Raw genomic sequence first — 12446 nt, forward strand, 5'->3', positions numbered from 1 at the left:
GTTGTCAAAGTAAATAAGACAGCCCCAGTTGAAATAATTCGAAAAGTGAATGGAAAATCTTTGAAGATGAAGGTCGATGCTGGAGCATCGGGTATGGTTGTGGAGGAGCAGACGTTCGATTGTATACAAGAAAGGACTCAGACCCTGAGCTTGGGTAGCACGACGGCCAAGCTGTCACCCAAACTGGGGCACCCTAAGTATTCTTGGGACCACCAGTCTGCCAGTACCTTACAAAGACAAGAGAGCCAGGTGCCTTTGACTGTCACAGAGATACACAGACCAAGCCTGATGGGAAGGGACTGGTTACAGCGAATTAAACTAAATTGGCTGGAAATCTTTAAAGTTTTAAACAGCGTTTTTCAAGAAGGCCTGCAGAGATACGAGGACATGTTCCACAATGAGTGAGGAGGGAGCAACTGTCATCTATGGTGCTAAAACGTGCTACCAGTATGTTTACAGATGGTGCTTCATCATAATAACGACCATGAGCTGCTATTGGGTCTTTTGAAAGAGGGCAAGCCAATACCCCCATGTGCCTCTGCCAGGGTGCAATGCTGCTCACGGCCTACAACTACACAGTCCAACACATGCCTGGCACCTATACCTCTAATGCAGATCCCTGCCACGGGCAAACTGGCACCTGGGCATCTTGGCACTGCAAGAAACTGCAAAGTGTGGTGAACTCAGCCCAGCGCATCACACAAGCTTGCCACCCCCACACGATTCTGTATACACCGCCTGCTGCCTCAGGAAGGCAGGCAGAATAATCAGAGACCCCTCCCACCCAGGCATTGCCTTTTTCCAGACCCTTCCATCAGGCAGAAGGTACAGAAGTCTGAAGACCCGCACATCCAGACATAGAAACAGCTTCTTCCCCACAGCTACAAGACTCCTCATCGACTCCCCCTCGGGCTGATCGGTTCCCCGTAAGAACACTATTCACAACGCTCTATGCTGCTCTTGCTCATGTATTTGCTTTGTTTGGCTCCTTATTCCGCTCTGTAACCAATCACTGTTTGTCGATGTTAGAACACGCGAGACTTCACAATCTGCATCTCGTCCTCGCTGGGCGAGCTCCAGATTAACATATTTACTTCAATGAGCCATGAGGCTCATTCAAATATGATTCCCCGAGGCCTGGGAACTAACGCCCATGCCTGGGTGACCTCACCATAGCGCCGTTTAGCACTGGTCTACACATATGTGGACCAGGTATAAATGCTTGGGAGTCTCCCAGGCCATCAGAAGTCCCGGATGTTCTCTGGTAATTATTCTTTTATCTACTATGTACGTACTGTGTATGTCCCTCGGCCGCAGAAAAATACTTTTCACTGTACTTCAGTACATGTGACAATAAATCAAATCAAATCAAATCAAAATCAAATCAAACTGCCATCTTGGCACCCTGACAGTGCCACTGTGGTACCCTGGCAGGATGGCATTACCTGGGTGCCCAAGTGGCAGTGCCTAGCTGCCAGGATGGAAGTGCCAAGGTGCCTGGGTGCTAGCGGGAGTGCCAGGGTACTACCCTGCCAAATGCCTGACCATCCGGGACTTCTGATGGCCTGGGAGACTCCCAAGCATTTATGCCTGGTCCACATATGTGTAGACCAGTGCTAAACGGCGCTATGGTGAGGTCACCCAGGCATGGGCGTTAGTTCCCGGGCCTCGGGGGAATCATATTTTAATGAGCCTCATGGCTCATTGAAGTAAATATATTAATCTGGAGCTCGCCCGGCGAGGACGAGATGCAGATTGTGAAGTCTCGCGTGTTCTAACATCTGGTCTGTGTGTGTGGGGTGGGGGAGGATGCGGAGGTTTCCATGGAGGGGGGGGCCTTTAGGCAGAGGGTTCCTGGGGGTCTCCCTATCACAGGACTCCCTGGTGTGGGTCCCTTTGGTCAGGGGGTCCCTGGGGGGAACTCCCTATTACAGAGGTTCCTGGGGTGGTCCCCCTATTTCAGGAGCCACGGAGAGGTGGGGTGGGGTTGGGGTCTGGTACATGGGGAGGTGGGCAGGCAAGCATTGTGGGGTGGTGGTGGCCCTCAGTTGGGGTCGGATGGCCTCTACCAGCGTGGCCCTGGTGTGTAGGCCACTTAAAAGGCCAAGGAGGTTTGCCCCACCGTGGGATCCGCAGCGCCAGGGTGACACTGGTAGGAACCACAAGTGATCCATGCCCAAGTGATTCCCGGCCATGGGGACTGGAGAATTTCGGTGGGCCGGAGCACAGGGTGCCAGGTCCACTAAATGGATGCAAATAGGTCATTAAGAATCATTTGCATTCATTTCCATGCTCCCGCAGTCATGGGCCTGAATTCCGGAGACCGGGGCATCGTGTTCGGGTCGGCGCCCGCCGTCGACCCCGATTTTGCCGCGACACCCGATTTTCTGTCCCATTGGGGAACACAATCCAGGCTTCTCAGAGAATCCTGCCCATAGTCTCCAAAATGGAGAATTCACCCCATTATGTCTCACATGCTTCTTTCAACTTTCCATCAAACACACTGGGATAGATTTAGACCTTGTGGGATTGTGTAAAAGGGGTGACAGGAAGATGTGTTTTACATCTCTCCTGATTATTTCCAGTGATGTCAATCAGGAGAGATTCAAAAAGATACAAAAGTTTGACACTACTGAACAAAGTTCTACGACTTGCAGTCTTGTTTTAGTTCAGTATAATAACCGGACTTACAAATTCACATTGAGGTTTTTTCTGTCCATATAGCCTCTGTAGTGAGCCTGGATTTTAATGGCGGCATATCGCTTTTCCTCCAACATTTCTTTGTATTCTTTCCTGCACAGATATCCTCTTGCAACTAAGAGAAGCACATTGTAAATATTCACTTTATCATCTCATAGTATAAAAGTAAGGCACATCGTCATTGATTTGTACTTTATGCTGTGTTAAATGTTTGGGTAGAATCCTCCGTCCCGCCTCACCCGTGCCCCCACCAGCAGCGGGATTCTCCGTCCTGGTAGCCGGTCAATGGGGTTTCCCCACTGTGGGCACCCCTACGCCATCAGGAAATCCGTGGGAGTGAGTGCGCTGCTGGCGAACCGGAGGATCTCGCCAATGGAGAATCCAGCCCTTTATCTCTAACTATACTGTAAAAGTTAACTGGTTACAATTACATTGGAAATGTTAAAATGTCCTGTAAAAAATCCTTACCTGCCTGGAGTATGATAATTGTCTGCTCTAACTTCTGTTTTTCAACGTCCTTTCTCACTTTGTGCCCTCTATAAGCTACAAGAAGGATAATATGTTAATCTTTTTATTTGCAGGTTTGTTATTGTTAATGCAATGGATAAATCTAATGATTGTGATGATGATGGAATGTCAGCATCCACTATCATTTCTCTGAGATATTGACAGCAACATTTGACATTTGCACAGGCCCAGTTTAAAAAAATGTTTCGCAGGTTGTGGCACTGCTGGTTAGGTCAACATTTATTGTCCAGCACTAATTGCCCTTGAGAAGGTGGTGGTGAGCTGCCTTCTTGAACTGTTGCAGACCATGTGGTGTAGGTACACCCACAGTGTTGTTCGGAATTCCAGGATTTTGACTCAGCGACAGGGAACGAACGGAAATATATTTCAAAGTCAGGATGGGGAGTGATTTGGAGGAGAATTTCCAGGTGGTGGTGTTCGCATTTATCTGCTGCCCTTGTCCATTTAGATTATAATGGGCAGCACGGTAGCACAAGTGGATAGCACTGTGGCTTCACAGCATCGGGGTCCCAGGTTCAATTCCCCGCTGGGTCACTGTCTGCATGTTCTCCCTGTGTCTGCGTGGGTTTCCTCCGGGTGCTCCGGTTTGCTCCCACAGTCCAAAGAGTGCAGGTTAGGTGGATTGGCCGTGATAAATTGACCTTAGCGTCCAAAAAAGTTAGGAAGGGTTATTGGGTTACGGGGATAGGGTGGAAGTGAGGGCTTAATTTTGGTCGGTGCAGACTCGATGGGCCGAATGGCCTCCTTCTGCACTGTGTGTCCTATGGGTTTTGAAGGTGCTGCCTATGTTCCTGCCGTGAATTTTAAAGAGGTTACACATGACTGTCGATAGTGGGGGGAGTGAGCGTTTGTGGAAGGGATACCAATCAAGCGGGCTATTTTGTCCTAGATAGTATCGAACATTTGAGTGTTGTTGGAGCTGCACTCATCCAGGCAAGTGGGGAGAATTCCGTCACACTCCTGACTTGTGCCTTGTAGATGGTGGACAGGCTTTGGGGAGTCAGGTGGTGACTTACTCGTCACAGCATTCCTAGCATCTGACCTACCCTGGTAGCCACAGGATTAATGTGGCTCATCCAGTTCAGTTTCTGGTCAGTGGTAACCCCCAGGATGTTGATTGTGAGGGATCAGCAATAGTAATGCCATTGAATGTCAAGGGGCAATGGTTAAATCCTCTCCTGTTGGACATGATCATTGCCTAACACTTGTGTGGCGTAAATGTAACTTGCAATTTGTCAGCCCAAGCCTGGATATTGTCGAGGTCATGCTGCATTTGGACATGGACTGCTTCAGTGCCTGAGGAGTCGGGAATGGTGTTGAACACTGTGCAAATCATCAGAGAACCTCCCCACTTTTGACCTTATGATGTAAGGAAGGTCACTGTTGAAGCAGCTGAAGATGGTTGGGCCTAGGACACTACCCTGAGCAACTCCTGCAGTGATGTTCTGGAGCTGAGATGATTGACCTTCAATCACCACAACCATCTTCCTTTTGTGCCGGGAATCACTCCAACGAGTGGATAGTTTTCACCTTGATTGCCATTGACTTCAGTTTTGTCAGAGCTCCATGATGCCACACTCTGTCAAATGCTGCTTTGATGTCAAGGGCAGTGACTCCCACCTCAACTCTGGAGTTCAGCTCTTTTGTCCATGTTTGATCTAAGACTGTAATGAGGTCAGGAGCTGAGTGAGTCTGGTGGAACCCAAACTGAGTGCCAGTGAGCAGGTTATTGCTGAGTAAGTGCCGCTTGGTAGCACTGTTGATGTAAAGGTAAGGTAAAGTCGCCATGGGTCCAGACAACCATAGGTTGCTTTCTCCTTTGAGGGGGCGAGCTGACTGGTGGTAATTTAACCTGGGGATCACCACACCTCAGAGGGGGGGAAAGGTTGAGAAGGCAGCCTTCATGACCCTTCCATCGCCTTACTGATGATTGAGAGCAGACTGAGAGGGTTTGTATGGGGTTGGATTCTTATATTTTCATTTATGGGGTTTGGGCATCGCTGTCTCGACCAGCACTTTTCCCTATCCCTAATTGCACTTGAGAAGGTGGCGGTGAGCTACTTTCTTGAACTGCCGCAGTTCCTGTGGTGTTGGTTTACCCACAGTGCTGTTAGAAGGGGTGATCCAGGGTTTTGATACAGGAACAGTGATATATTTCCCAGTCAGGATGGTGAGTGACTTGCTGTCCTTCTTTTTGTGCACAGGTCATAACTGGGCAATTTCCTACCTTGCTGGGTTGATGTCCCCCCAGTGTTGTAGCTGTACTGAACAACTTGGCTGGGGTGGGGACAGGTTCTGGAGCACAAGTCTTCAGTAGTACTGCTGGAATACTGTCAGGGCCCATAGCTTTTGCAGTATTCAGTGCCTTCAACCGTTTCGTTTGCACTGATGTGCTGAGATCCTCCATCATTGAGGATGGGGATATTTGTGGAGCCTCCTGCTACAGTGAGTTGTTTAATTGTCCACCACAATTCATGATTGGATGTGACAGGATTGCAGAGCTTAGATCTGATACTTTAGTTGTGGGATCACTTAGCTCTGTCTATCACTTGCTGCTTGTGCTGTTTGGAATGCAAATACTCCTGTGTTGCAGCTTCACCAGGTTATCACCTCATTTTTCAGTGTGCCTGGTGTTGCCCCTGGCACACCCTCCTGCACTCTTCATTGAACCAGGGTTGATCTCCTGCCTTGGTAGTAATGGTAGAGTGGGAGATATTCTGGGCCATGAGGTTACAGATTTTGGTTGAGTACAATTGTGCTGCTGTTAATGGCCCAGAGTGCCTCATGGATACCCAGACTTCAGGTGTTGTAATATAATCAGGGTCTAGTTTTAAGGCCGATTAAATTGGATATCGTAAATTAAAGAATTGGGCACATTAAAAACCACAGACTGCAGAAGCCTGCAGAGTCTAAATATACAGAACTCAGACCTGCTGCCAGGGGCATGTCTGATAACCCATCAAGTAATTATCGCTCCTACTTGAGATGCATTGGCCTATTGTCCACAGTTCTCGATAACCCATCAAGCAATCATCGCTCCTCCCAGGGCGGGTTCAGGTGCCCTTTCAACAGGTCATCAACCAGACTATTGGACACTGAGACCCTGCCTCCTGTGACTCCATTGACCGAAGGCCAAGGGTAGGTGAAAAAGGAGGTGGGTAGCGAAAGCGGGATAACAATAGGCATTCCAGACATCTAGGAAGTAAGACTGGAAGCAAAGACTCGAAGCAAAGACTCTGGGCGGGATTCTCTACCCCCCGTGGTGTGAATCCCGCCCCGCCGCTCCGACACTGGCAGCCGTATTCTCTGGTGCCGGTTTACGGGCAGGGGCGGGGATCATGCTGCGCCGGTCGGGGGTCGTTGGCAGCGGCCCCTCCTCCTGCAATTCTCCGGGCCTTGATGGGCCGAGCAGCCGTCAGTTCCTGGCTAGTTCTGCCAACGTGAAATGGACATGGTCCCACACAGCGGGACCTGGCTGATAGGCCATCCATCGGGGGGGCGCGGGGGGATCCGGCCCCGGGGGGAGGGCCCACGGTGGCCTGGCCTGCGATCGGGGCCCACCGATCTGCGGGCGGGCCTGTGCCGTGGGGGCACTCCTTTCTTCTGTGCCTGCCTCTGTAGGGCTCCGCCATGGCCAGGGCGGAGAAGAACCCCCCTGCGCATGCACAGGAACACACCGGCAGTTCTGCGCATGCGCCAACTCGCGCATCCTGTTATCGTTGTGGTGATGTGCATCAATGTAAATGCATGTAGGCTAACTAGACACTAGAGGGTGCACCAGAAACATCACACACACTCAACCAGTAGATCAAGTAGATAGGACATGACCAATAGACATTCACGATGATCACGGAGGTGACACGACCACAGGAGGGCATTACACCAACCTATAAATAAAGGACACCACACACATGATCTGCCTCTTTCCAGTGGAGACAGTCAGTGAGAAAAGACACAGGGTTGATTCAATATTACACCCACCACGTGGACTGCAGCAGCTGGTTAGTCAGTCTGGGTAGCTATAGTAGGATTAGCAGTAGTGTCGAACCCGAGTAATAGAAGTGTAAATAGTTTAATAAACGTGTTGAAGTTATCTCCACGTCTGAACCTTCCTTTGTCAAGTGCACCACAAGGAAGTCGCTTACGTTACACCTACAACATAACAAATCAATCGTTTCCAGTGCCTAGGTTGATGCCGGATGGTCCATTGGTTTTGTCCCTTTTTATTGGCTTTCTAGCAGTTTGATACAACTGAGAGGTTTGGGAATTGACAATCGTGGTTCAGTGAGCACTTCACACAACTCAAGTGGATTCCAGTGGGTGGGCGGGTCGTGTAGCATGTGTGAGTCATTGCCTAGCATCCCAATGACACTTTGATGCCTGGACACTGTACCTGAACACTGTGGGAGGCAACACCACACACGTAGCAGCCAACATCCGAACCCCCAGGGGTTGGGACACAGCTCCAGGGACATGTCCACGGCCGGAGGGTGGGTGACTGCCACGGGGAGGGGGCCAGCACCCGGTCCAGGTGAAGATATGTGCAGATATCCGGGGTACAGAGTCTAGAGTCCGATGAGGGGGGCCCACTGTGGCTGGGAATGCATGGGAAGGGTGGGGGGGAATGGTGGGTCCTGATGTGGGAGCCACTGCTGTTTGTCAGTCTAATACCCTCTCCCAATTCCATACAGATATTCAACGGTATGGCGGGGATTTTGGACTCCCTAGCTGCTGCTAGGCGGGGCAGGCAGATAGTGGAGACAGTGGCAACAGCGCCGTCTGCAGATGCTCAAGCTGGCGTATCACGTGCCCGACCCCGCCCCACACCCGGAGGACCCGGCCACCCATCAGGCTAGGGAGGGACCCAGAGGGGGAGTCTCGCGATGGCCCAGAGTGTACAGGCGTCACTGGTCGTTCGAGCAGATGACGGACAACGCGTGCCATGTCCTCGTGGTTTTTGCACCACGTGGAGGAGGAGGAGGTCACCCACTCCCCGTGGCCATCAAGGTCACTGCAGCCCTGAACCTTCACGCCTCGGGATCCTTCAGGGCTCGAGCGGGGACCTGTGTGGAATCTCACAGCCCACAGCCCACAGGTGCATCCGGCAGGTCAGAAGATGCCCTGTTGCCTGGGCGGAAAACTACATTCAGTTTGACATGGACCAAGCCCAGCAAGATGCCCGGGCAGCAGGATTTTCTGCCATCGCCGGGATGCCACAGGTCCAGGGGGTAGTAGATGACATGTATGTTGCCCTGCGCTAACTGCGCCATCTGGGTGTGTCCTACATTAACAGAAAGGGGTTCCAGTCTCTCGACATATAGCTCATGAGCGACCATCAGATAAAGATCATGCACGTGTGTACACACTTCCTGGGAAGCACAGAACAGCTACATCCTGGGGCAGTCGGACATCCCTGGCCTCTTCGAGGATCACCCCAGGATGGACGACTGGCTCTTGGATGACAAGGGGTATCCGCTGAGGACCTGGCTAATGTAGCCAGCCGGTGACCCGATACAATGAGGCCCATGTGGCCACCCGAGCTGCCATTGAGCGGTGCATCGGACTGCTCAAGATGCGGTTCCGATGCCTCCATCGCTCCAGGAGTGCCCTGCAGCATACCACCCGGAGGGTCGCCCACTTTGTGGTGGTCTGCTGTGTCCTCCACAACCTGGCACTGCAAGAGGGCGACGAGGTGCCTATGGTGACGGGGAACATGTGGCCACCTCGGAGGAGGAGAACAAGGGTGGTGAAGTGGCACCGGGCCAGCAGGGGCTGGAGGACTAGCCTATGGAGGAACCAGAGACCAACCAGAGGCTTCAGGACTGGCGGAAGTGGCAGGGGTACGGCAAGCCAGGAGGGCCAGGGAGACCCTCATACCCACCTGATTCACTTAGCACATGGCCTGGTCCATCATCGCTACCTTACCCACCTTGTAGCGATGATGGACCAGGCCGCTTGCTAAGTGAATCGGGTGGGTATGAGGGCGCCTCGGCCATTACCATCTGAGAGTGAGACATGTCCCGCAGAACCTCATCGAGGTCAGCCTTGTACTGGGTAACATCCCCCAGCGAGTCGGACATTCTGTTGAGACCATCAGCCATGGCACAAAGCCTTGGACACCTTCACTCATGGTGCCGACGTCATGCACCAGGCTCTCCACTGCGGTCGCCACCCTAGCAGTGGTGGCCTCGGTGCCAGGCATTGCTGGCGACATCTCCTGGGCCCATAAAATCTGGTCTGGGACTCCTCTAATCGGCTATCGATTTGCTGGACTGTTGCTGACATTTCTCTCTGAATGTCCTGACCTCTCCCTATCGTCTTCATCAGTTCTAGGAATACTTCTTCCATAGGCTCAGCATCAGGCTGGGACCCAGCTGGATCCTGGGATCCAGCAGACTCCCGACAGCTGTCTCGACTGGAGGTTCCTGCCTCCACCTGATGTACATCAGCAGCTGTGTTGTGCTCCCCAGATTGCGCCCCAGAAGCCTGTCCACTAATGTTGGCCACCGAGGTTCTTGTATCTGTACGGGTGGAGGGTGGGGATGACAGCTGTGACACCTCAATGGTGTCTTCGGTCTCCGTGGAGGCTGGATAGTTGGCCACCCGGGTTGGGCCATTGCTGTCGGCTGGAGGACATGCGGGAGAATGGACATGTGGTCAGTGGGAGGAATGGGTCAGTAAAGGCAATAACAACTCACGTTTGACCAGGTCCTCCGTGTGGAGTTCAGTGGTTCCTCACCTCTGTGGCATCCGCCAGCCTCTGCTTGGGTGACCGTCCTGTCCTCGGCCACAGCAGTTACCTCCTCGAAGGAAGTGAGAGTTCTTAAGTCTTGCACCTCACTGCCAATCTCTCGGCGATTGTGGGAGAGCTGTTCCTGAGGAGACACAGATGGGGCATCGTTAGCCTCACGCGTGGTTCACAGTGGTGGGAGGGGGATGTGAAGGAAGGATTGTGGGGGGATGTAGGAAGAAGGGAGGGTGACAGGAGGTTTGGGGGATTGAAGGGAAAGGTGAGGTGAAGGGAGGTTTAGGGGTCGCATGGAAAGTTGAGAGAGGTGGATGCTCGTGTGGGGGTGGAAGGTCTCGGGGGTGGGGGGGGGGGGGGGAATGGGGGCATTGGTGTCTACTCACTTGTGCTGCCCAGTGTAGATCATTGACCTTTTTCTTGCACTGGAGGCCAGTCTTCCTGGTCACACTACCCGAGCTGACCGTTGCCGCCACCTTGTCCCAGGCAGCACTGACTGCCTTGTGGCTCACCCTCTGGGACCCTCGGGAGAACAGGACATTCCTCCTGGCCTCCACCGTGTCTAGAACCCTCCCAGGTCTGCATCCACGAATCTTGGGGGCGGTCTCCTGGGCACCATTGTTGTGAGCTGGCTGGCGTTGGCTGAGCAAGTGCAGCTTACGCACTGCTCGACCTTGTTAGAAGGGGTCTGGCGAGCGCAGTGTTGGCGAATCAGCTGGTGAGCCTTTATTTGCAGCGAGAAACCCATGAGACCAAGTAGACCAATTAACATTGAATAGTGTTGCCGGCCTCGCACCGGGAAGCTCACAGCAATTCCCGCTCACTGCCACACTTTGAAATCTTTCCTGAGAATCGTGTCCTTTAATTCCATGAGCCTGGGCTGTATTCAATGAAGTCGTAAAACTAATAAGACCATTTTTTCACCCCAGTTTGTATCGATCTGAGTATAGTACTCTAATCAGACTACAGTGCTCAAAAGGGCATACAAAATATGCGGTGAGCTGCTGGAATTTGGAAAGATTTACGTTAATTTAAAAACAATTTGTCGGGGGACCGAATAATCGAATTGCAGTTATTACTAAACCTACAGGAGACAGAATGAAAAAGAAGATAGAAATCTAATAATAGGTACAACAACAAAAGCAACATGTTTTATATTAAATAAATAGAACCAGAGCTTGCTTGAAATAAAGCTTTCATTGACAAAAATATAATTAGAGTTTTGTGTTTTTGTAAACATTGTCATGCAATGAGCCATTTGTTTTGTGCAATCAATACTTGTCTGTAGATGAATGGGGTGCAAGTTAATGCACGGATGCACTGTTAGTATCAGGTTAGTCAGACTACAGCTAATCCAAAGGAACTATTGTACACTCATTCATTGCTATTCATTTGACTTTGCTTTTGATGTGTATTTTTCATACTTTTCTGTTTTTTCTCCTGCATGTCATCATTTTATGGTCTTTGTTTAAATAAGATGCTATTGTACTGTTTTGATGTGATAGTTTGGCCATCAATACTTCTCTTCGCTCAATTTCTCTCATTTTCGTGTCTCCAGACTGCAGTTCAATCTGAAGTATGGCTCCATGGTACAAAGCAACCATTAATTATTCTTTGTGTGTTATTCTAGTTTGAATACTGCTCCGCAGAAGTTACAATGGGAGATCGGGGCACCCCTCATGGAAATTCAGGGCTACACTATTTAATGCCTGCCAATTATATATTGGAGGAAGTTTAACATAGAATGGCAGAAGTCATCTTGTGGTTTTAGCAGTTTAACACATGGAAATATGCAATAAATAGTAGGATAGAATATTGTAAAGATAAGTATAGATACAGTTCCTCAGAGGTTAGTTGAAGCCTGCTCCTTATATTAACGCTTCAGGTAGGAGTGAGGATGTATGCAAATGTTGAATTTTGAGGTGCAATATTTCAGACAAGGTGTTAAACTGATCATCTGCCTGTTTGAGTTGGTGTAAAAGAAGATGTAGGGAACTACGTGAAGAAATGAAGGAAGATATGATGATGTAGTGATATCTCTCAATGAAAATCTCTAAAAGCATTTGCTGTTTGTTGGACTTTGTTACGTGTAAAATGGCTGTGATATTTGCTTAAATAGCAACAGTGATTACCCTCAACATTCATTAGTTGGCTGGGAAATGGTTTGACATGCTTTCAAAGGATGAAAGGTAGCAAGTTCATTCTTTCTATACTCCACTTTGCAGCTAAACATTACCAAGGAATGGAAACCAGGGTTTAAATAACAAAAAGGTTTTTTGCAATTACACAGTCGGGGGGAGATATCGGAGGGCTTGTGGAACAGAGATGGCACCCCTACTGCTGGACCAAAAGCTCTGGGTTCCAGTCCAACACCACTACTTGTTGGCCACAGAAGGAGCGTTCAACACAGTCCAATGGGCTGATAATCAGCTCGGAAATCCTTCCACCACTTCAGCCATTACTTCCCAAAGGA

At 50.4% G+C, this 12446-nt stretch overlaps 1 protein-coding gene across 1 annotated transcript in view; it reads right to left on the minus strand.

The window, feature by feature from the left end:
* The window catches only part of myo3a (myosin IIIA), a 683164-nt gene that overhangs the window by 138339 nt on the left and 532379 nt on the right, over positions 1-12446 (minus strand). Inside the window, exons 28-29 of the mRNA XM_072508449.1 lie at positions 3169-3243; positions 2692-2815 (exon numbers count right to left, since the gene is read on the minus strand). Coding sequence (XP_072364550.1) covers positions 2692-2815; positions 3169-3243 — 199 coding nt within the window. The remainder of the gene's footprint in view (positions 1-2691; positions 2816-3168; positions 3244-12446) is intronic.

Source organism: Scyliorhinus torazame, chromosome 6, assembly GCF_047496885.1.
Source record: "Scyliorhinus torazame isolate Kashiwa2021f chromosome 6, sScyTor2.1, whole genome shotgun sequence".
Lineage (NCBI taxonomy): Eukaryota > Metazoa > Chordata > Chondrichthyes > Carcharhiniformes > Scyliorhinidae > Scyliorhinus > Scyliorhinus torazame.